The sequence below is a fragment of the Natrix helvetica genome (genome assembly GCF_964273705.1).
Source record: "Natrix helvetica genome assembly, chromosome: 1".
Classification (NCBI taxonomy): Eukaryota; Metazoa; Chordata; class Lepidosauria; order Squamata; family Natricidae; genus Natrix; species Natrix helvetica.
The window spans coordinates 185,624,163-185,648,889 of record NC_138548.1 but is presented as its reverse complement, the minus strand read 5'-3'; the positions used below and the strand labels follow the sequence as shown (position 1 = coordinate 185,648,889).

The 24,727-nt window shown below is 41.1% G+C and overlaps 1 protein-coding gene across 1 annotated transcript in view; it reads right to left on the bottom strand.

Moving 5' to 3' along the window:
* The window catches only part of UNC80 (unc-80 homolog, NALCN channel complex subunit), a 167,601-nt gene that overhangs the window by 81,436 nt on the left and 61,438 nt on the right, over window positions 1-24,727 (bottom strand). The window contains exons 24-27 of the mRNA XM_081957199.1: window positions 23,224-23,359; window positions 18,178-18,311; window positions 17,256-17,421; window positions 10,544-10,644 (exon numbers count right to left, since the gene is read on the bottom strand). Of these exons, the coding sequence (XP_081813325.1) occupies window positions 10,544-10,644; window positions 17,256-17,421; window positions 18,178-18,311; window positions 23,224-23,359 (537 nt within the window). The remainder of the gene's footprint in view (window positions 1-10,543; window positions 10,645-17,255; window positions 17,422-18,177; window positions 18,312-23,223; window positions 23,360-24,727) is intronic.

The following is a 24,727-nucleotide window of genomic DNA, read 5'->3' as shown; positions in this document are numbered from 1 at the left end:
CCCCAGAGCAAAACTACCCAAGCCCAAACTGTATGCCACGACACCCCGGGAAATGCAAGAGATGCACAAATACATAGACAAAAACCTAGAAAGGAGGTTCATTGAGCCAGCCAAGCCACAGGTCGCGGCACCAGTCCTCTTCACAGAAAAAAAAGATGAAACCATGAGATTGTGTGTGGATTTTTTAGGGATAAATGGCGTGTGCGTACATAACCTATACCCCCTCCCCCTCATGAAGGACATGCTGTCTCATCTGGCCAAGAGAAAAATCTTCACCAAACTAGACCTCAGAGAAGCATACTACCAAGTACCTATCAGAGAGGAAGATGAGTGGAAAACAGTGTTCAACTGCCCCCTAGGGAGCTTTCAATTCAATGTGATGCCTTTCGGGCTGCAGGGCCCCCCAGCAGTATTCATGCAGTTAATAAATGAGGTGCTGCACAAGCACCTCTACAAGGGGGTCCTCGTCTACCTAGATGACATCCTTATCTACACGGAGACCATGGATGACCACGTACCCCTGGTCCGCCAAGTACTGGAGAAATTTCTGGCAGCCAACCTGTACGTGAAGGTATCAAAATGCGAATTCCACTGTGCACGGTTAGAGCATCTGGGTTACTGAGTGTCAAATGAGGGAATAGAGATGGACCCAGCGAAAGTGCAAGCCGTCCTAAGCTGGCATCCCCCTTGCACCCGCAGACAGCTACAAAGCTTCCTAGGGTTCGCGAACTTCCACAGGCAATTCATCCTCTCCTTTGTGAAGATTGCCAAACCCCTGACAGACCTCCTGAAGACAGGGAGCCCAGGAACGAAACCTCATCCAGGACAACCCCTACCATGGGACCTAACCTGCCAATAGGCATTCAAGACACTAAAAGAAATGTTTGCAAAGGAGCTAGTGCTGAAGCATCCTGACCCCGAGCAACTTTCGTCATCCAGGCAGACGTCAGCTGGGAGCGGTGCTACAAAGAAACAACCAAGGAAACTTACAACCTTGTGCCTACACCTCCCACAAGCTCACAGACACAGAAAGACAATGGGCCGCATGTGAAAAGGAAACTTTCGCAGTGAGATGGGCACTGCTAACCTGGAGACACCTGTTGGAAGGGAGCCAGAAACCGTTTGAAGTCTGGACCGACCACAACAATCTGGAGGTGCTTAGGACTCCATGGAAACTATCACCCAAACAAGTCCGATGGGCTCAATACTTCAACCATTTTGATTTTGTCTTAAAGCACATTCCAGGTGGGAGGAACTTTCTAGCCCTCTTCCGCATGGCTCAGTACAAATGCGAACGGGAGCACGTAGTGGATGCCATCATTCCCTCCACTCAAACTGTTGCCCAAGTGACCACCAGGCAGCAACACCGTGACCGGCAAGACCAACCCGCAAGCGACTTAACCACGAGACTCAAAACTGAACTGCTAGCAGACCTCTGGTTCCAAAACAACCAACACATCTTGACAAAAAGAGATGACCTTGCATGGAAGGGGACGAAACTCTACATCCCAGAATCCCTATGTATCCTAGTTCTCCAGAGGAGTCATGATGCCAAACCGGCAGGCTACTTTGGGTTCTTAAAGACTTTACACTTAGGCAATTCTGGTGGCCTGGCATAAAGAAAGATGTGTATAGTTACGTGAAAATTTGCACCATTTGCTCCACAATGAAGAGACGACCAGGAAGAACCCCTGGACTACTGCAAACAGTAGCAGAGCCAACGAGGCCGTGGGAGGAGATTGCAATGGACTTTATAGTAGTTGCCAAAAAGTGGGGGAAACACGGTGATTTGGACTGTAATAGATCTGTTCTCCAAACAAGCATTCTGTAGAGGACTACCCTCTACAGCAGTCCAATTGGGCAGACCTTTTATCTTTTGCTGAGGTCGCGTACAATAATTCTGTCCACAGTAGCACAGGACTCACGCCATTCAAAATAGTGAGCAGTATGGACTTCATCCCAATGCCTGAGTATCCAAGGGATCCCCCCTCCTCAGTCAGCTTGACTGATTGGATGCCGATGCTGAAATCAACCTGGAAAAATGTCAAAAAGGCACTGGCTAAAGTGGCACAAACTTATAAGAAACAGGCAGATAAACACCGGGCTCCGCAACAGCCATTCTGGGTGGGAGAGAAGATTTACCTCTCCACAAAATATTTGAGATTAAAACTGCCTAGCAAGAAACTGGGGCCAAAGTTTATGGGACCATTCCCCATAATAAAGATCATCAACCCAGTCACAGTGCAATTGAAATTACCTCGATTGTTAGGGAAGATACACCCAACGTTTCATAGTAGCCTCTTAAAACCTGTGATCGGATCCACTCTGAGACCACTACCCTGGGAACCCCCGGGCATATGGTCATAGGGGGGACAAACCCATTATGAAGTTCAACGAATCCTCAATTCAAGGTGGCACAGGAGACAACTTCAATACTTAATCAAATGGAAGGCTATCCATTATCGGAGGCATCTTGGGTGAAAAATAGAAATATCTAGGCTGATAGCCTCATAGCAAAATTCCATGCAGAAAATCCAAGCAAGCCTGGGGGAGGGACACATCCCTAAGTTATATACCTGTACTCAAATTGTCTTTGTGTCACACAGGTCGCTTTCGAGAACCGAGGCGAGCCGGATGTCAACTTCTAAAGCGTTGCCATGACTATTATCAGGCTGGCATGGAAGGGGAAATTCCATGCATGCCTTCGGCCAGAGTCGGATCTCATGTCTACAGCCTAGTTGGAGAATATGAGTTATGATGCAGGACAGAAGGGAGGGGATACAGGGGTAAAGTTCAAATGCAATTAAGCAAAAGCAGTGTTGGCTCCACAGGAGTCCACACCAGAATGTTGATCCTAATAAATGATTGGATTTCTTTTGAACTTTGTCTCGAGGCTCGTAAATTAATTAGGTCATCTTCTGGGAACTTCACACGGAGATCCTTTTCTCTGATTCTGGCCAAAACTGTTCTTAATCTTTTGAAAGGTTGCTCCTTATTTGCAGCTGATGCCAAGATGTCATCAAAATAGGGGACGACTCGGGACGACTTCCGGCAGCCGAAGGAGACGGACACACGCGTCCGCTTTTTTGCTGCTCTGGTGGGCTACCCTGAAGTCTAGGGGGAGCACAGGGTGCCTTGGAGGGGCGCCCTGCCATAGGGGCAGCTTGCTGGGACCCTTTGGAATGGCTGCGGCTGCGGGGGGCTCCAGCTTTGCCCCAGGAGCCGGGGAGCGTAGGGAGCGTGCAGAATGCCACCACGCACTTTTCCGAACACAGCCTGGAAGGAAAAAATTAATTGGAATGAAACAGCTGAAGAGCGGTGAGCCGAGGGGTCTCCCCAGGTCTTTTACTATTCTTACACTTTTGACTGTTTTGCAGTTTTCCTGTTTTGATTGTTTCAACTTCTGGAGGAGCTTAGATTGGAGGGGGGGAAAATTCCACCCCCCTTGGAAAAGCGGCACTTGAAAAATCTCTCCCTTTTATGGGGGAGAAAGTTTGAAAACTACTTTCACTTCCCTTAAATAATGGGGGAAATTTTTTTTCTTGGCTACAATTGCGAGAGAAAGGATGGCTGAGCTGATTCTTCTCTAAACTATTTATGGGAACTTTGACTTTGTTGTTTCCTGACCACCTGTACTGGCTGAGCCAAGATGGCCAACTTCCTCTTTCTTCTTTGTCTTTATGAGTGAGACTCCTCCCTTGGAAAACTTTATGGCTTTCAACTAATTTCCACCCCAGAGTCTTCCAGGAGCCTCTTCAAGTATGTTATTCCCCTGGATTTGGAATATTTTGACCCACCTATTTGTTCTAGTTTTCTACTAGAGGACCTATTCTCCTTTGGACTTGTTTGTTTGGTGATCCCTACCGGCTGTGCTCTCCCACAGATGCCACCTCTTTGTACAGAATAACAACTATCTCTGAGCCTCTTGATGGGTCCAAAGAAATTACCGCCTGGTAAGGCCTCATCGGCCCCAACATCTTCCACGTCCAGCCCTGCACACCAGTCACAACTGGGATCTTTTCTACATCCTAAAGCCTCTGAAGAGAGTGCAAAGGACTTGTCTACTCAACAGATGTTTCAAATCATCTTAAACAGACAGGACGAAATTAAAAAACAACTGCAGGACTTAAATGAACAGCTCAGAGAGATGAACCAGCAAACCACACGGAATGAACAGAGGATAGGTGTGCTGGAGGAGGGGGCGGTTGGGATGAGAGACAAGATGAAGACAATCCAAAAGGGGAACGCAGAATTTGGGAATCAGGTGTTAAAAATGGAATTTGAAAGGATGTCTTTTTTTCTTAGGTTCCAAAACTTGCCAGAAGTTGAGAACGAAGATCTTAAGAGATTATGACCACAATACTAGCAGAATATATTAATAGAAATAAACAACAGCTCTGGGGGGACATTGCTCTGATCTATAGGGTTAATTCAGCTTACGCAAGAACACACAATGTTCCAAGGGAAGTTCATGTCAAATTTCTTAGAAAAACTACAAGAGATGAGGTTCTAGGAGCTCAAAGGGGAGGACCATTAAAATATAAAGATAAAGAAATAACCATTCTTAAACAGATCCCAAAGAAAGTAAGAGATAACAGAAGGAAATATTCCTTCTTAGCAAAAAAATTATATAACAATGGGGTTTGGTTCAGGTGGCTGTTTCCAGAAGGCATGCTGATTTTTTGGGAGGGCAGCAGAATTAGAATCAACACAGTAGTGGAAGCAGAGGCTTTTACTAAAAAACACAGTGCTCTCTTAGGTGGAATGGGGGATGTTACACAAGAAACAAAGGAGGGAGGGGCTGAGGCTCAGCCAGTGGATGGGAGGGAGGACGCAACAGCTAGAAGACTCAGATCACAAACGTGATTTGGAACACTATTGCAATTGTTGCTACAATGTACTTTCATGGAAGTGATACAAAACAAATGATTGAAACATATTGATGATTTTGTGTTAAACTTAAAACTGCTAATACTTATGTAAATGTTGATATTTTTCTATCTTTGTTTGTAAAAGTTGCAAGACTTGGGGGGGCTTCTCCCCCCCGCACGATGTAGCTTTCAAAATGTTTTATAACCCTATAACCCCTTTTCCTTGTAAAATTTTTAAAACTAATAAAAATTTGAACAATAAAAAAAAATAGGGGATGACTCCTGGTATCCCCTGCAAAAGCCATTCCATGATGCTTTGGAACAGTCAAGGGGCAATACTAACTCCGAATTGCAGCTGGGTACATTTAAATGCACCCCTATGCGTCACAATGATCTGGGTCTCCACTGTGAGCCAGATCCAATTTTGCAAATACTTTTCCCAGGCCAAGGGAGTGAAGTAAATGCTGCACAATGGGCACCGGATAAGCATTCTATTATAGAGCCTTATTGATGGTGCACTTGTAGTCCGTGCAGATGCAGACAGACTCATCAGGCTTGACTGGAGTCACTATAGGGATCTCCCAGCGTGCGTGATCAACCAGCTCCAGAATCCCCTGGCCCATTAGTTTGTCCAATTCAAGGTCAATTTTTGGACAGAGGGCGAAAGGTACCATCCGGGGCTTTACTCTAATGGGGGCAATGTTGGGGTCCAAATTGAAGGTGATTGGGGTCCCCACATACTTGTCCAGACTGGTGCCAAAGTCGTCCTCGAACTCCTTCAGTAGTTCTTCGGTGTTGTCGTCTTGAATGGCATTGATTCTGGTCACCCCCAAGCCCAGGGATTCGAACCAGTCTAAGCCTAGAATGCTCTGCAGGGCTCCACCAACCACTGTTACAGGAAACAAGCTGTCAAAGCTTTTAAATTGCACCCAGAAGATGCCTTGTCCTAATACGGGGATTCAGTTCCCCTGGTAGTCACTGAGGTGCAGGTTTGGAACTCTCAGCTTGTGCTTCCTGGCATTAGGGATGGCCTTCTTCAGCATGGCCCAGGACATGATGGTCAGCAATGAGCTTGTGTTGATCTCCATGCTGCATGGAGATCCTTCAAGTTGGATGGAGATCCGCAGCTTTTTGTTCCATGGGGTGCTTGCTTGCCCGATGGTTGCCTGAAACGTGTCATTGGCATCTGTTTTTTCTGCTCGCTGCTGCAGCTTCCATTGCTCTCACTGGGGTGGATGTGGTCTTGCAGTCTGTGAAGCCTGCGGTTTCAGCGGTATTGTGGCTGAAAACCCACTCTTGCAGACTCTTGTGATGTGCCCCTTGCGATCGCAGCATTGACAGATTGCGTCTCGGAAATGGCAGGCAGATCACTAGTGGTTGCCTCCACAGGCAATCACAAGGCGGGAAATGGGGTTCAAATTCTCGCACCATTTTCCGCTTCTCCATGTCCATGCAACAAACCTCATCCTCACTGTCAGAGAGGTCTCACTCCGTAGTCTTGTGATGCACTTCGGCTGTTCTGGGTGTGCTCTTGGGTCTGTTCTGCCGCTGCAGCATTTCTGTTGACTTGGTCAAGGACTCTGTTGCTCTGGCCTCGTCTAAGGCTATTTGTAGCATGAGCTTTGTCTTTGCCAGCAACCTCCCCTGCAGGTTGATGTCTTGAACGCCACAAATAATTCTGTCCAACAACAGTTCATCTAAATTGCAAAATTTGTAATATGCTGTGGCCTTATGAAGCGCGGCAACATATTGGTTGATTGTTTCTCCTTCCTTTTGGTTATGGAGGTTGAATTCGTGCCTCCGCATATATTTTGACAGTTTGGGAGCATAGTGGGCCCTCAACATCTGCTGAAGCACTGACCAAACGACTAACTGTACTGGCATTGGCTCGGATAGGTCCTTGGCGGTGTCGAATACCTCAAGAACATAGCTCTTTTATGGCCTTCGAACAGGCCAAGAAGGTCATTAGTAGCTCACAGTAGCTCAGGAACGTAGCTCTTTTATGGCCTTCGGACAGGACAAGAAGGTCATTAGTTTCCAGGAAACATTCAAACCGCATCATATACGAGTCCCAGTGCTCAGTGGCTGGGTCGTATGGAGCTGGTAGGGCGTGCATTGTCATCTTCATTCAGTCAAAGCGGATTTGAATTTGCCACTCAAAGATGGCCTCTTGATGCCCCACGTAGCTCCGGATTGGATTGTTTTGCTGGATTGTCAGTCAGCCCTTTTGTGCCTAGTTGCCTTCCAATCCCACCTTCATTGCCAGTATTAGATTGGGTGAAAGGAAGAGGCAGACACAGGCTAACAGTAACTACAGCTCTTTATTAGTCACAACTATGTACAATCCAGCAAAGACTCTGTTTGGCAGCAGCCCTTTTATAGGGAGCTGTCAGACGTCTTAACCAATCACCTTTGAGTATTGTCCCCCCAGATCAGAGGACCTTGGTGGAAACTACCATACTGTCTGTCAGTATGTAACAACTATCTTTTGTGTTTACATACACTATGTGCACAATTATTAGGCAAGTTGTATTTTGGAGGATTAATTTTATTATTGATCAACTGCAGTGTTCTTGGTCAATCCAAAATGTTAATAAACCTCAAACCTGAATATTTAAGAAAGTAAAAGTGAGGTTTTGGCTTTCCTAGGAGAATATCTACTGTACAGCAGCTTCTATTTCTACTTTTGTTTAATGGTGTTTCTCAATGTTTCTGTCAAGATTGAATTGCTTTGCTTCTTTCAAATGCTAATGCTTTCAACTTGCCAATGAACTGGGGGGAGGGAAGGGGGAAATGGAATGCAGAGAATGTATGCGGAAATCATGATTGTCCACATTGGAAACCATCAAGGTCACCACTGCAGGTGCTTGAGAAAGAGATGGACTGTTCCAGTGGTGGGTTTAAATTTTTTTAGAACCTATTCTATAGGTGTGGCCTGTTTTGTGGGAGTGGCTCGGTGATCATGTGACCAGGTGGGCATGGCCAACTGGGAAAATGTGGTGAAACTCACTTAACGACACTTTTGCTTAGCAACCAAAATGGGTCATAAGTTCTTTCTTTTTCTTTCTTTCATTCATGTCTCTCTTCCACTTTCTATTTCTTTCTTTCTTCCTCTTTCTCTCTCTTTCTCTTTCTCTCTCTCTCTGTCTGTTTGTCTGTCTCTCTCTCTCTGTGGCTCTTTGTCTCTCTCTCCCTCCCTCCCTCTGTGTTTGTGTGTCTCTCTCCCATTCCCTTTCTCTCTCTCTCTGTCACTCTGTGTGTATACTGTATGTGTGTGTGTGTGTGTCTATCACTCACTCACTCACTCTCTGCGTGTGTCTCTCTTTCTGTGTCTCTGTCTATCTGTCTCTCCCTCCTTCTCTCCCCCCTCTCTTTCTCTCTCTTTGTGCCTCTCTCTGTCTATCTCTCTCACTCTCTCGCTCTCTCTCACACACACACACATACTGTGGTCACCTTGTGTTCACAGGGTAAAATTACACTGGCAGTGGCATTTTTCTTTGGGGGAAAGTCTCCGAGGCTGTAATTTACTGGGTATGCACACGTGCCTATGTTTTCAATGGTGTGGAGCTGTGGCGAGGTTCTGTGTTGCTGGCGATGACTCCGGAGCCCATCTGGGAAGACGAGGAATGTGAGGGGGACCCCTCCCCCTGCGGATGGGCTCTGGACCCTACACATCTTTCACAGCCGCCTCATTTCCAATTGGGGGGATCCATGCAGAGGATTTCTGCCCCCACCCAAATTAGAAACGAGGCAGCTGTCAAAGACAAGGCCGCACTGCCTTGTCTTTCACAGCCGCCTCATTTCCAATTGGGGGGAATCCATGCAGAGGATCCCCCCCCCCAAATTGGAAATGAGGCAGCTGTCAAAGACAAGGCAATGTGCCCTGCAGAAGAAGGGAGGGGAGTTCGCACCAGCCACCGGTTGGGCCAGGGCAACCCTCCGCCTGCCCACCCACCCACCTGCCCACCAAGTGGTGGCTGGGTGGGCGCCAGGCTAGCCCGCTGTCCTGGCCAAGTGGCGCCCATTGGCTGCCCTCTCCTAGCCAGTGCTCGCGCCCCTGCCCAGCCCACACAACAAAGCGGCAGTGGCAGCACGTTGCTGGGTGATGGGCAGAGTGGAGGAGGGCATGATGCTGCCACCCTTGCCCCTAGGGATCTTCGCATTTCGCATTTCTTCTTGCAGGACATGCTGGCTGGCGCTGCTTCGGGGTGCCCTGGCCACCGGCTCCTCCGTGTGCAGCCTGGCTCTCAGCGCCGCCAGCATCCCGTCCGGTGCCTGTCCTCGGCAGCACAGTCAGTCTTTTTTTTTGGGGGGGGGGGGTTGAAATCCCTAGAACCAGGTTGCCCAGGACCCTGAAGAGGTCTGTGCAGGGCTGCAATGGCTGCAAAGCACGCAAGAGGGGCAGTCCCTGAACCCAGTGGGGCAATACAGCTCCAGCAGCCCTCGCTAGGGTTTCCCCCTTCCTCTGCCCAGACCTCTTTTGCTTAGGCTTGTTTATCAAGAAGCAGCTTTTGGGGCTAATGGGGCTTGGGTTTCCAGTCCGACAGCCCCTGCTGCTTCTGGACGTCTATTGCAGTCATGAGGAGCCAAGGAGAGCGTGAAGGTTCTCATCACTCTGGGAAGCTGTGAAAGCAGCTGGGAGAGGCGAGTGGCTTGGTTTAGCCTCCCTGGACATCGCAGCAGCCCCAAGCGCGCCAATCTCGGCATTTTTCATATTGGGACGTGTTGCAAGAGGGAGGGAATGAAGACCTTTTCCAGCCGGCGCAAATGACTTCCCCGGACTTGCTTTGCTGAGCATGGGGCGATGGGCTTGCACCTCCACCACCAGCAATCCAGAAAAGGGCTTCACTCCCTCCCTCTTGCAGCATGCCCCGATGCAAAAAAAGCCAAGATCGGTGTGCTTGGGGTTGCTGCTGCAACGTCCAGGGAGGCTATATCAAGCTGCGCACCTCTTTTGTGGCTTCCCAGAGCGCCAAGAACCATCACGCTCTTCTCCGTGCTCTCCTCGGCTTCTCGCAACTGCAATAGATGTCCAGAAGCAGCAGGGCTATTGGACTGGAAACCCAAGCCCTATTAGCCCCAAAAGCCGTTGTGCCAGCAAAGAGCTTACTTACCCTATCGGCAGGCAGCAATAGAGAGCCAAGTGCTCTCTATAGGGCTCTTAGAGGCGTGGTGGAGATGGGCGGGGGGAGTGAGCAGATGAGTGGCAACCAGATAGGAGGGGCCCGGGGGTGAGCGGGCGAGGAGGCGTTTCATCGCTGGAACCGGTTCTAAATGGCACACTATATTTGTGGAACCTCTTCTAGCGAACCAGTTAGAACTGGCAGGAACTCACCCCTGGACTGTTCCCATAACAAGATAACATCTCATAATGTGGTCAACCAGGAGTGGGGAGAAGAGGAAGCTATTTTTAACTAGGCAAGTATTTATGTGGTATAACCAGAGCTGGTTTTGTTTCTTCAGTACTAATATGGTGTATCTAATAAAGTTTTACTTTTAGGAATTCAATTCTCCCAAGAATGTTTCCTTGTTTTGGGTTCACTAATTGGACAGCTGACATTATCTGGATTAAATTAAATTCTTGAGTAGTTTAAACTTTGTTATTCATAAAAAAAGATGAGAAACCATAAATGTTATATACTTCTAGGGAAATAACAATAATCTCTACTTACATGTAGCCACGTCATATTCCGGTGGTAGTTATCTTCTGTTCCAGTGCTGCTGAGCACTTCAGGTTCTATACTGGGTTCACTTGCACTCCAAGGGCTTCCTTCTTAAAAATAAAACACACACACATGTCCAAAAGTTGTTGTCTTCTGATGCTAACTCCATATTTTTAATCTAATATATATATATATATATATATGCTTGTAAACCAGACTAGGGTTTTGAAACCAATTTATTTTATTTCCTTATATTTTTTAGAGAGAACAGAATAATATGCCAGAAGCATACAATTCCTAATAGGCCAAGCCCTTCAGGAAGGAATGTGAGTTTTAAAATATCACCTCCAACCTTTCTTCATGTCCCAATTATTAGCTAGATTGATCATTACAAGCATAATTTATAGTCACCATGGAAATGACCACTAATGAGGGATAAACATTGTTCCCTTTTCTGGAAGAGGGGAGGGAGAATAAGTAAAAAAAAAACTTCTTGCATAATCATGCTGCTGCCAATTGTTGGTTTCAGTGATCTGCATTGACTGGGCTCCATGTTAAAGAAAGATAATACACACATTCCTGCAATGGCAGCAATTTGTTACAATTACTGCCTCGTTAGATCCCATCAAGGGGTTACAAGGGAAGAAAGAGAAAAATCCTAATGGACATTTGAGAAGAAAGACAGGGAAATGCTCTCTCAGACCCCAGAGTTTCCTGCGTGCACTTATTGTCAATGGACCTTCCAATCAGGTAGAACTTTAGCACACAATTTGTTTACTGTATTGTACTATTGTGGCTGCAATCCTATATCCACTTGCTTGGGAGTTAGCACCACTGAATTCAATGGGAGAGATTTCTCAGAAGATATGCATAGGATTGTACTGAGGCTATTATAAAGGCAGTATTTCCAATTACATCCTTCCCCCACCCTTAAGGCAAATATGCATTGACTTGGATGTCTACCCAGAAGCAAAAGAGCACGGGCAATACCACTGAGACCCACAAGGGAAAAAGAGGATGTATCTGTCCCTGAGTTCTTTTCTAAAATAAATCTCTGGAAACAAACATTTTGGAGATTGACAAGTACACATATATTTATCTCATAGAAAGCAAAATATATGCATATTGTATATATAAGTATATGCATAGTACATACTATTGCAATGAGATGTGTATGTGTGTGAGAGAAAGAAAGAGTGAGTGTATATATACAATACCATATATATTATATATGCCACCGATATATAATATATGTTGTTTTTATATATACCTTCCTATTCACGGCATGCAGTTGTTTGGCAGTCAGGAAAATGCCTGTACAGAGTCCACACATCAAACATTTCTATTTTTAAAATTTGGCATTCTTTGAGTGGAGCAGCACTGACTACTTCAAGAGGTATTGGCAGGGTTCAAGCTCTGTCCTTGCCAAGTGTGAAGTCCATGCAAGAAAGGGAACTCCTGATTCAAGCCTGGGCCGTGGAAGGCCTGTCTAGCCTCCAAGCCCCTTTCCTAGATCTCCTAAGCTAAGGATGCTGCTACCTCAAGATCCCTCTCCCTTTTTTTAATCAAGCTCATCTGTGTTACCTATGTCAGTGACAGTGTCCCTGCTGTGGGACAGCTGCAGCTCCTCATTCTCAGACTCTGAGTCCTGACGGGATAACTTGGTGCTCTTTAGGCTGCCGGCCCGGCGAATGCTGGACAGGGAACCCCCTCTCTTCACCCGGAAACTGCGGGTTCCTTTAATCTGGAGCAAGCGGGAGCCTCCTATCCTGATCTTCCTGCTGGGAACTGTATTAAAAGAATAAAAGAGGACTTTTTCCCCTTATTTCCCCCCATTTTAAAGTATAATGACGTATATTTTGTATAAAATTATATGTTTCACCCTCCCCCCTCCTCCGTCTGCATTTCAATGCCTTTTTTCTTTTTTCAAGGAAGACCAGCAAGAGGCTCCCTCCAAAGCAACACCAAGGCGGATCTAGAAATCATCCCACATGGGATGCTTTAGTGAAAGGTAAGACAAATCTATTACTCAGATTGTATTAGATCTCAATCCAGCCATTAGTGTAATTCAAATACTTTACAATCAGCATTATTGGAAACCCCACAGCTAAACGACAGATCTATATTTAGTGCCAAACAATTTGCACTCATTTACATAGAACAGTTATATTTCCATGTTTGCTAGTAAGACTTTTGCTGTTCCATCGACACTCGTCACTGGCTATTGATGACTGAACTGCAAGTTCCATCAGGCCTTGGAACAGGGCCGTTCTCCAGCTAGCCCAAGGCTGACCATGTTTTGTGATAGAATTATAACTTTCAATCATGTAGCAATTATAGAAGGTGGCCTGCTTGCTTAAACTGGGCACGTCATTTGCTTATCCACTCTGAATGTTACCTTTGTATAAATCGTCGTCTTTGCACATTAAACTTCATCAGAATTCTACAGAAAAAGCAACAACATGTGGTCCCACTCTTCAGATAGTTCAGAGGTTTTCAGGCATTAAAGACATCTGTGTATGTGTTGAGTGTGTGCGTGTGTGTTTGTGTTTGTGTGTTTGTGTGTTTGTGTTTGTGTGTGTGCGTGTGTGTGTGTAATGAGCACGAATATATGGAATGGTTTGAAGCACCAGTCACTGGCATGTTGTTCTCCACTCAGCTCTAAGGCAGTACATGGGCAATATGCATGTCCAAATGTTGCAACACTCAGCTGTACATCTATTTAAAAGTGAACACACAGCACAAGTCACAATACAAATAAATGATAATTGTCTCTTGGGGCCAGAAGAAAGGGCAATGATGAAATAGAAAATATCTAAACTTGTTAAGATCTAGGTTTTTAAACAGCTGGGGAGGAAATCCTGATTTTTATACATTTGCACTCTGCCATGATGAATGCACAATTTTCTTTGCAAGTGATCACTTTTAGCATATGATTGACCAGAAATTTTATTTGTATTTGCTTGGATTTGTAGTTTTATGGACTAGCCTGAAAGTGGCACATAGTGTAACAAACTCTCAGAGAAATATCATATTATTCCTCTGGCAAGATCAATGAATGATTTTGCACAGTGTCTTAAAGGATAAGACACAAATTGTGGGATAAGTTTCTGGGGACTAGAGTATTGGATGCATGAATCAAAAATACCTTTTTTTTAAAAAAACTACTTGGTATTTAAAAACTTACACCTCAATGCACCTTGTAATTTTTAATGTCCTACAAGCATGTTGTTGTTGTTGTTGTTTCTACAATTAAATTATAACCAAAATGCAGGCAAAGGATTCCTGTAATAGAAAACTGCTTCTAAAATACATATTACAGTATTAGAATAGAAGCCAGAAGAAGAGGAAGGGGAAAATGGAATAGAGGAAGAATGAAAAGAAGAAAGGAGAATAATTTATTATGTAAAACAGCAACAGTATCATTTAGATTGTTTTCCATAGATGTTTCACTGAAGTGTACAAATATTTTGAATAGGAACAAAAGAGTTTATAGATTTCTTTTTCATCCATTCTAAAAATTCTTTAAAATGCATTGTTGTTGTTGTTCCTGACCCCCCTCCTGAAAAGAGAGAGAATGAAAACCTTGTTTTAAACAATGCCAAACACAACAGTAATCCCATTGGCACATTTCCAATGACATAATTATTGATTTTTTTTCTTTATATACTGTAGTGGTTCTTTTTATATATATATTTGTAACCTGCTTTATACTGTTGAGTTTAATTATGTATTGGTCTTTGAACACAAAGAAGATTTCTTCTTGACCTTAATAGTATTTGAGCATTGTTAAGGAACATTCATTGCTTTATTTTAGATGCAGGTGCCATATCAATTATAATTTCCAATAAAGAGGAATTCATTTTTAACCTATTTAAATCTGTCTTCTGAATACAGGATTTTAATTCCATGATCTGTTAAAATTCAAGCTGTACTTAGCTACAATAGTTAATGTATGCAATCAATAACAGACTTTAATTCAGATCAATTGTTTCAGCCTAATGTTAAGTTAATTTTAAAAACTCATTATTAAATATAATGATAAAGAAATAAAAGGGGGAATGTTTATTATTTCCAAATTGATTTTTTTAAAGTCTACTTTCCAGTCACATTCCATTGTCTTTCAGACATAGTAGCAACCCAACATTTACAATCTATTCTGGAATCGAAAAATTGCCTATGCCATATGTATTATAGAATTAACTTTTGAGTAACATTTTTATAAGGGAAAATGTGTTAACACTTTTTTCAAAACCATTAACACTGCTTTTACTGTGATTGTAATATATTTATATTATGTTTTCACTGGCTGATTTATTTTATTGTATTGCATTATTTAAAGTTTCATTATTGTTATTTCTGTTTTTAATGTTACACGTCTTTTGGGATACTTGTAGTTAAGTAGTGTAATAAGCCATAATCAATAATTAAATTGATTAATGAATTAATCCCAGGTTTGCTTTGATTTCTGTCAGTGCTTTAACTAAGGATATCACCAATATCTATGAAAATGGAACACAGATAAAACATATACAATTCTGTTAACACTTCAAAGAGATGAGGACACATTTTTTCTATAAATTATGAGCCACTTTTATACAACATACTTTTAAACCACTAACAAATGAACAGAATAACATACAGATAAAACAATAAATTAAAAATGAGATTAATTTATGTGCTACTTAAAAAAAGATACTTTTGTCACTTTCAATACGTTTTCTAGGTAGACCATATCTTATTTAAATTTATGCTTGAGAATGGGCAACAAGAGATATATTCATATGGACATAGTTAAAGGGAAGAATTAACATTTGATGCAGCTTTATCATATTTGTCAGGCATTGCTAATGCACAGGTACAGCCAGTAAAAAAGGCTTGCCATACATATACATCACCAGAGGCACTTCCCTGGTACAGAAGTACCAAGTCACGTATTACAGGCAGCCCTTGACTTACAACAGGGGTGTCCAAACTTGGGAACTTTAAGACTTGTGGACTTCAACTCCCAGAATTCCTCAGCCAGCCATGCTGGCTGGGGAATTCTGGGAGTTGAAGTCCACAAGTCTTAAAGTTCCCAAGTTTGGACACCCCTGACTTACAATCATTCTTTAAGCAACTATTTGAAGTTACAATAGCACTGAATTAGAATTACAATTAGAGTTACAATTAGAATCCCCTTTCCGACTGGCACTTCTTGCACGCCCTCCCTTAAACTCATCACTTAGAAATGAAAATTCCAGTCCCAATTGATGTTGTCAGTTTAGGACTTCCTATATAGCAACTTCCAGGAAGGATATGCATGGTATGCTGCCTAGAGTCACTCTTGATAGTGAGATGCATGGAGTATAAATGTAATAAATAAATAAAATAAACAATTATTCAATATGAAGAGTTTTAGATTATTCTTACCAGTTCTGTTGATGAAATTAGTACTTTCCTAAAAATATCTCCAATCTTCTTCAACCACTTTCATATACCACTGATTCCTATTTTCACATAACCATATTGAGAATTGTGGTGCCTTAGTAGGCTTATGCAACTTAAATGTCCAAATATAACTGAATATATCCCATTATCATTTTGTCTGCTAAGGAAGGGGATTTAGGACTAGTTGTATATTCCAAAGTGGAGTCCAAACTCCTCATAGAAAATACAACTGTCAGAACAATCCTGTACATCAAGCATCTAAACTTCAATATTCAGAAAAGGAACAAACACAATACCAAAAATGAAAAATTAAATCTGTGTCAATTTCCCATGTAATGGAATCAGCCAGGACTCAAGACTCAACAAAATAATACGATTTGTTTCTTCATTGTTTAACTTATAGTTTATCATAATTTCATAAATCATAACACTTTATCTTTTTAAAACCACTGTTATATTTTTTTTCATTTTGTAAGTACAAAAAGAGAACAGTGTATTTTATGAGTTATACTCTGTCATATTGATAGGTTGTGCTATTATTTACAATATGCAATAATAAATTAAATAGTTACTGACTCTATTTTGGGTTGAAACTCTTAAATATTAAAATAGTTTTGTAGTGGTGGTTTTTATGCATGAGATGGCATTATAATGAAAAATATTCTTCTGCCAGTAGTAAATATGGAAATGTAAGCTTTGAAATTACACAACACATTTTGGAATTAGCAAGCAAGAGCCATATGGCATATAAGATTTAAGCATATTGTAATTTTGGTTTAAGTTAGAGGGATATACTGAATTATTTTTAAATGCATATACATGAGCCCCTGGCTTTTTCATAGATAAAACAAAGCATTAAAGTACTTAATTAAAGTACTTTAAACATTAATATGTTGATGCAATATCTACTTACTACTTATTAAGTTTGTCTATAATCCAGTACAGACAAAAATGATTTTAAGTACTCCAAAAACTGACAGAGGTATTTAATTTATTTAAATGATCTATCTCATGACAACGACTCTTTTACAGCAATTTGCATTAGACAATTAAAAATAACAACTCTGAAAGAGGAGGAGAAAGGAAGCGGGGAGGAGGCTATATCTAGGCACAACAATTTCATCCAAATAAGAGTCTTACCACATGGAACTGATAATATTGAAATACATCTAAATACAAACATTTGATTCAGCTTAGTGTATGATAATATTATTTTGGAGGAAATAAGGACATGCTGTGCACAGTGACATTAGAGTTTGCAATAAAACAAAAGCTTCACTAGATAACAAACCTTTCTTCTCTTCACAACCTGTATCAGACTTCAAGGTATGACTGCTGCTGTGTAAGGAATCTTTTGAATCTTCATTTTCGTCCAAAACCCCAGCAAAGCTGATCTTCCTCTCATACCTGTGTCGATCCATCTCAGGGTCCAAACGCAACCTGCAACTCTCCAGATCCTATAATAGTATATAAACATAAAAGTGTATGACGAGCAAGTGTATAAATAAAACAGGCCTTCAAGTTTTTTTTTCTGAAGCAAGAAAGAGTTCAAATTGAGAAGGAAATGTAGCATTAGATTTTATCCTACTGTTTTGCAATGAACCCAAGAAGGAAGTAGGCTAGACTGAAGATAATTGATTTTATAACTGGTTTTTATATGCTGCTCTTATAATTCTATTACAAAATATTTTCTGGGCAAGTTGCTCTAAAGATTAAATAGAAGTAGCCAACAAAAATACAATTTGTTCTCAGTGATTTTCATGCTGCATATAAATATATTCAATATATAGTAGGGTCAATATTACAACAACAGTAATTATATCATTGTGACACAAGCTTTGTCTCTTTTTTATAAGCATGAAATATTCACAAAGCAGATAGAAATAGGCAGAGCTTTCAGAGCAATACTAAGAAGCTGCGTTTATATTTTGCTTGCCACCACTTGCTGCCCCTAAAGAGACTTCTGTGTATCTAAACTAAAGAATGTCAAGAATGGTTAGACTAAATTGCCATCCATCCATCTTGAGAAATCTTTTTTTTTCAAGACCTATGACCAAATCACTGGCTATTTTGGATAACATATTTTCACTCTCTCTCATCAATACATTCCTTAGCTACACAATTTGTTTTTGGTTTCCTGCCCTACCCAGACCTTCCTCATTTCTACAACTTTATTCTTTTATATCCCAGATCCATCCCTTTCTCTCACTTACCACAAGAGGTTCAGTACGTGGCCTGGGCATATAGGGAAAGGTCTCTCGAAGAAAAGTGGTGATCTCTAGAAGAAGCTGACATGCTGCCATCTTCAAAGCAAAAGGGCAACAACATTTGGTGGGATTTACTGTACCTAAAAAAGAAAATATACATATGTTCTGTTACAAAAAAGAGCAGCAAAGATAAAAAGATCATTCTAAAAAAATGGACACCACCAGACATAGTACATAATGCAAACTGTGTATGGAACAATATGTTGTATGATTATTCTATTTGGGCGGGGGGGATGTGACAATCACATTTAGCTACAGTATTGATTCATATTCACTGTGATTTATGATGTAGAGTTCTATCAGTGACGTCAGGCTCTCCCTGCCTGACTGCCGGCAACAGCCAAGCCGCGTCTGATTGGATAAGACGCGGCTTGGCTAAACGCGGGCAATTCCTTTCCCCTGATCGGCTGCCCTGCTTGACAGCTCCGTATAAATAGCTGTCAAGCAGGGCCAGCTCCGATTCTCTCCTGTATTGTTTGTTGAACACCTGTTGACATTAAATCTGTTAAATTACCTCAGCGGTGTCAGCGTCTTGTTTGCTCACCTATTTAATATATGATACTTCTACAACAGCACCACTGCAATGATCTCAATATGATTCTTATAAATGAAGTCTCCCTAAGAAGTCTTCACCTCATAATTCAGAACTGTTTTAATAATGACACACTGTTATACAATTTTTCCATTATTTCCCCCTTTAACTAATGCACACTCTAGAGATTCAGTTTGAGAGGAATAATAGTGTGTTTTATTTGGTGGCAGGTTAATCCTAACTTTCTCCTGCTGCTCTCTATATTGTTAATTCTGCTACATGAAAGAAAAACAGCAACTGTTGTTTGTTTGAAAAATTATAGGGGGAAAAGCATGTGAACCTACATGCCACGTTTACCGTAGTTTCAGCCTTGATACATACTTGATACAATTAGAGAATCTACATTCTTTCCGCCTTTTCTTTCTTCATCATTAATGCTATTACTTGTCTCCTCTAAAGGCTAGACCACAGAAGAAGGAATTTAAGCAAATCCCAGTGTAATCTCAGATTCCAGTGCAATTTCAAATATGCCACTTGATAACAAAATGATCAAGAAGATGAAAGTTGCACAATTGAAAACATAATCAAAATCCTTTCCTGTAAAGTTTTCAACTGGAGCATAGGAATGACTTGCATTGGGTGTTGGACTTTGAGACCATCAGTATGTGTTAGGTGGGTTTTTAAAACAATATGATGGGATGTTCTTGCTGGTTTAAGGAACTCTATAATGTGTCTCTGCATCTATTCAATATGTTGATCCAAGTATTACAGATGCCCTAAAGGAAAATAGAACTAAGCTAGAATTCATTACCAAATTGCTTCGCACTAATATTTGTAATTAACTGTAAATCTGAAGTGTACAGTTGCTAGATGAAAACACTCTAGAAAACCGATTGAGGAATAGAGAGGGGAAAAGCTAGAGTTCAGAGTATGAAGATTAGTTTAGCTGATTAGTTGCATGCAGTGGTGGGTTTCAGCCAGGTTGCACCACTTTGGAAGAACTGGTTGTTAACTTTCTGAGCAGTTTGGTTAACTGATTGTTGGAAGAAAGCTTTAGGGCAGAGAACCAGTTGTTAAATCATTTGAATCCCACCACTGGTTGCACATATTTGTATTTCTAAGTATTCTTTCCTCAATAAATGCCCTTCTACGCTGTAATTATTATGTTAACCTTATTATTCATTGTAAATAATTTCACCTTAGAGAAATATGAAATGGAAACAACCATAGCAGGTTTCACCAAATTTGCTACTTTCAAGTTTGAAACCATAAATTGAGACAGAGGGAATTGCAAATTCTTCACAGATTCTAGATAATACAGAGTTAAATTTCTTCAACATTCTCTCAGAGTTATCCTAGAATTGTATAACAAACTAGGACAAGTTATAATTCATTCTAGATAAAATCTTTATTAAAACAGTTATTAAGTATAATTAATAAGTGTCACTGTGGGCTGCATTGCTTTATAAGAACTGCAACAGGACATGATGAGACTGTGTATCTTAATAGCAAGTGAGCTAATTCTCTATACCCTTTAACTATCAAAATAAAATTATGAAATGTTACAGAATTTCTGAATGACAGAATTAAAATACAGTCACACAGGTGTTATCTATTGGAGTCCCATTCCTCTCTGATTTACAAATTCTTCTTTCTCTAATTCCTTCACTGCAAAGCAGACTTTCCTAATCCCATTAACTCTACACTGCAGCATGGTATAGAAAGTCCTTATAGGTGTACACGTATACATAAGCATTCTTATTTATTTATTTATTTAGCCACATAACTAGCAGAATAATTCTAGACAACTGACAGAGGCAAAAAGGTTCATATGGGCAAAGTTAAAAACCAATATATTGCCAATATATAGGTATACTGGTAACTGAAATAAGATGCCCACAATCTGTTCTATCCAAATATTAGATGGCTTAGATGTTCTTAGGACTTATATTTACAGAGTAAATCCAACAAAATCACAAGACACTCTAATGGATAGCATGCTTAGAGGGAAAGAAAAACAACATTACAAATACACACACACATATAAAACAATGTTTTACAGTAGACAAACATGTAGAATAGATGATATTTTGAAACATTTTTGTTCTGTTAGACTGGCATACATTTTGTTGACACAATCGTAGTGTCATGTTTTACTTGTCTGTGCTGATTTATAAAAGTGTTAACATACAGTCTTCTTGCCATTTTAAATAATTATGTGATACTAATTGCTATATTGCATAATATTAAAGCATATATTTCCTTAACCATATGACCTGCAGATATGTTCGTCTACAACTAGCATGGTTACCAATCAAAATAGCCAATTAATTCCTTACTAAGGAGTGTGGTGGCTCACAAGGTTGAACACTGTGCTGATAAGATCCACACATCCCTACGACCAATTCGCTCACACAGAGAGGGACTTCTCCGGGTGCCGTCCGCCAAACAGTGTCGGGGGGCGACATCCAGGAGCAGAGCCTTCTCTGTGATGGGCCCAGCCCTGTGGAATGACCTCCCCCGTGACATCAGGATTATTTCCGATCTCCGCTCCTTCCGTGTACAGTTGAAGACCCACCTCTTCCAATTATCCGGCCTGGCCCAACCGCAATTTTTTCATATTCCTCCTGACTGTCTTTTTTAAATTTTAAATTTTTTATTGTATATTGGGTTTTTATTAAACGGGGTATGTTAATGGTTTTAATTTGTCTAAATGTTTTAATCTATTACCTCCTCCGTGTATGTATGTCTGTGTATATATATATGTTTATATATGTCTTAGTGTACGCCGCCCCGAGTCCTGCCCGGAAAGGGAGCGGCTAATAAATCTAAATTTATTATTATTATTATTATTATAATTGGCAGCCCCGTGTTTGAGACCCTTTGCTCATTTCACGTTCCAACTCCGTTAGTAGATAAATGGGTACCACTTTAGTGGCAACTTCATGGGGATGCAAAAGGAGTCCCCACCTGGGCATGTCTCAGGCAATGCGGATGTCACTAGCATCCCCACCACAAAAGCACTTTGATGCTTCTGACATGGGAGTATTAGTAACTTCTTATTGTGAGTTCTGAATGTGTTAGTCCCCCATTTTTAAGTGTAGATGACTGGGAAAGATATTTCTAGAATCTATTTACCATTAAAAAAAGAAAACTTCCACAGATGAATATTTGACCTCTAATTTAAATCTTTTCATTTAGCCTGCTTTCTGCTTTTCCATTTAACAGATGGATGCCATCTAAAAGAACTCCCCCTTTTTTACAAGTTCTGGTGGAGTTGGAGGACAGTAGGCTGGCTAAGCAGAAACATAAGTCATGCATAGCACTTTAAAAAACAACAACCTGAAACCCTCACAAACCTGGGGTATAGTTTTTCATGATGGGCAAACATTTAAGGGAGAAAATGGGTAGTTTAAGACTTTGTGAAATCTCACCTCTGCACAATTTGGATTAATGCAGTATAATTTAACCCATTTAGTTCTACACTAAACTGCTTTAAGGATCATTCAGAAATTTAAACTGGTTTAGTATGCTATGGCTCATGGAATAATGGGCATTCCAAGATTTGCACATCACACTTCCATTCCAAAAATTGCACTAGTAGCCACTCAGTTTCCAGGTGCAATTCGTGTGCTGTGGTCACCTTTAAAAATCTCACCTGATCTCACCACGATTTCTAAAACCGTGTAGTCAGGAGGAGATCTGTTAATCTGGTAAGAGTGACCCTAATGCAAGTCCCCCACCACCCAAGCAGTGCCTTATTCATGGTGGCACTTCTCTTCTGGATTGTCTTGCCCTCATATATACAAAATACCTCTCTCTAATGAGTTTTTGAAAAGAAGTACAAATTTGGTACCAGGAGAAATCATTTGGGGAATATTAGAGTTTAGTATCTATCCATGTTGATCAATACTATTGTAATTTATATTTTATTACTATTGTTATAAATCTTTAAGTTTTGCTGTGCACACTGCTCTGAGCACATAATTTTTTAAAACAAATTTAAAAAACAAAAATGGATCATATTGGAGACTGAAATCTCAGGTCTGCATTCGCAGTCCCCAGTAAACAATCAGTGCAGATACAAGTAGATGTCTACCCTGTCGAGTTATAAGTTTGCCTAGGTTCTACTGAGTTACTGGAAATAATTATTGGATGCAGATGAGAAGATGCACCCAACTAGGTCCACAAGATTCTGCAGGTGGCTACATTTTTATTTATATAAAAGCAACACATCTGATTATTTCCTCCCCCTCATTTTTAATGCACCAAGCTACTATATAATGAATTAGAGCAAGATTCAGATAGTCGAAGAAGAAAAGAGGAAATGTGGTGAAACACTGTGGGTGGAAAGGGCACCAAAAGAAAAAGAATTTTTTAAAAGAAAGAAAAAGGAAAAGTGTTCCTAAAGGAGAGGTTCTTACAAGTGGGGGTTCTTGTAGTAAAGGGAGTCTCCTTACTGTCATCTAAAAAGTCTTCTTCCTCATCCTCCTTTCTCAGCTTCCTCTTGGTCTCTTCATCATAAATGAGGCCCAGCAGATTGGCCGGACTCTCACTCTCAGAATGGCAAAGTTCATTGAGACGGACTCCAATGGCCTGACAAAAGTATGAAATTAAGAAAGGGTCATAAAGGTTTCTTAAAGGAGAAAATCTCGATTGTGATGTTGAAGTTTGCAAATAAAGACCTCTTTTGTATCCATATTGATTATATTATGTCATTTAAAAAAAGATCTAGGAAAAATACCACACTAAAGTAGAGCTTTTATATAATACTTTACAATATTCAAAGTGCTTCAACATGTAGTATCCTACTGTAATCCTTTATTTTATATATACTGGGTATAATAATTTTTATTAAAATTTATAGATCCAAAGATTTAAAAAAAACTAACACAAACTAAAATATATATAAAAAGTAAGGAGAAAAATAAAAAGTGCAAGAGGGAAAAAAGGGAAAATAATAATATATACTATATTGCCAAAAGTATTCGCTCACCTGCCTTTACTCTCATATGAACTTATATTGGCTCCCAATAGATGTTCAGGTGCAATTCAGGTTTCCTGGTTATTGCCTTTAAAGCTTTAGATACCATAGAACCAAGCTACTTGCAGGATTAATACAATACAATACAATAGTAGAGTTGGAAGGGACCTTGGAGGTCTTCTAGTCCAACCCCCTGCCTAGGCAGGAAACCCTATACCGTTTCAGACAAATAGCTATCCAACATCTTCTTAAAGACTTCCAGTGTTGGGGCATTCACAACTTCTGGAGGCAAGCTGTTCCACTGATTAATTGTTCTAACTGTCAGGAAATTTCTCCTCATTTCTAAGTTGCTTCTCTCCTTGATTAGTTTCCACCCATTGCTTCTTGTTCTACCCTCAGGTGTTTTGGAGAATAGTTTGACTCCCTCTTCTTTGTGGCAACCTCTGAGATATTGGAATAATGCTATCATGTCTCCCCTAGTCCTTCTTTCTCTTAAGCTAAACATACCCAGTTCCTGCAACCGTTCTTCATATGTTTTAGTCTCCAGTCCCCTAATCATCTTTGTTGATCTTCTCTGCACTCTTTCTAGAGTCTCCACATCTTTTTTACATCGTGGCGACCAGAACTGAATGCAGTATTCCAAGTGTGGCCTTACCAAGGCATTATAAAGTGGTATTAACACTTCACGTGATCTTGATTCTATCCCTCTGTTGATGCAGCCTAGAACTGTGTTGGCTTTTTTGGCAGCTGCTGCACACTGCTGGCTCATATTTAAATGGTTGTCCACTAGGACTCCAAGATCCCTTTCACAGTTACTACTACTGAGTAAGGTATCACCTATACTGTACCTGTGCATTCCGTTTTTGTTGCCTAAATGTAGAACCTTACTCTTACCTGCTCCCCTCAACCTCTGCCTGCCCCATGCATTCCCATATGGACACGCCGCATGCTCCAGATCTCTGCTGACTGATGTCTAATGG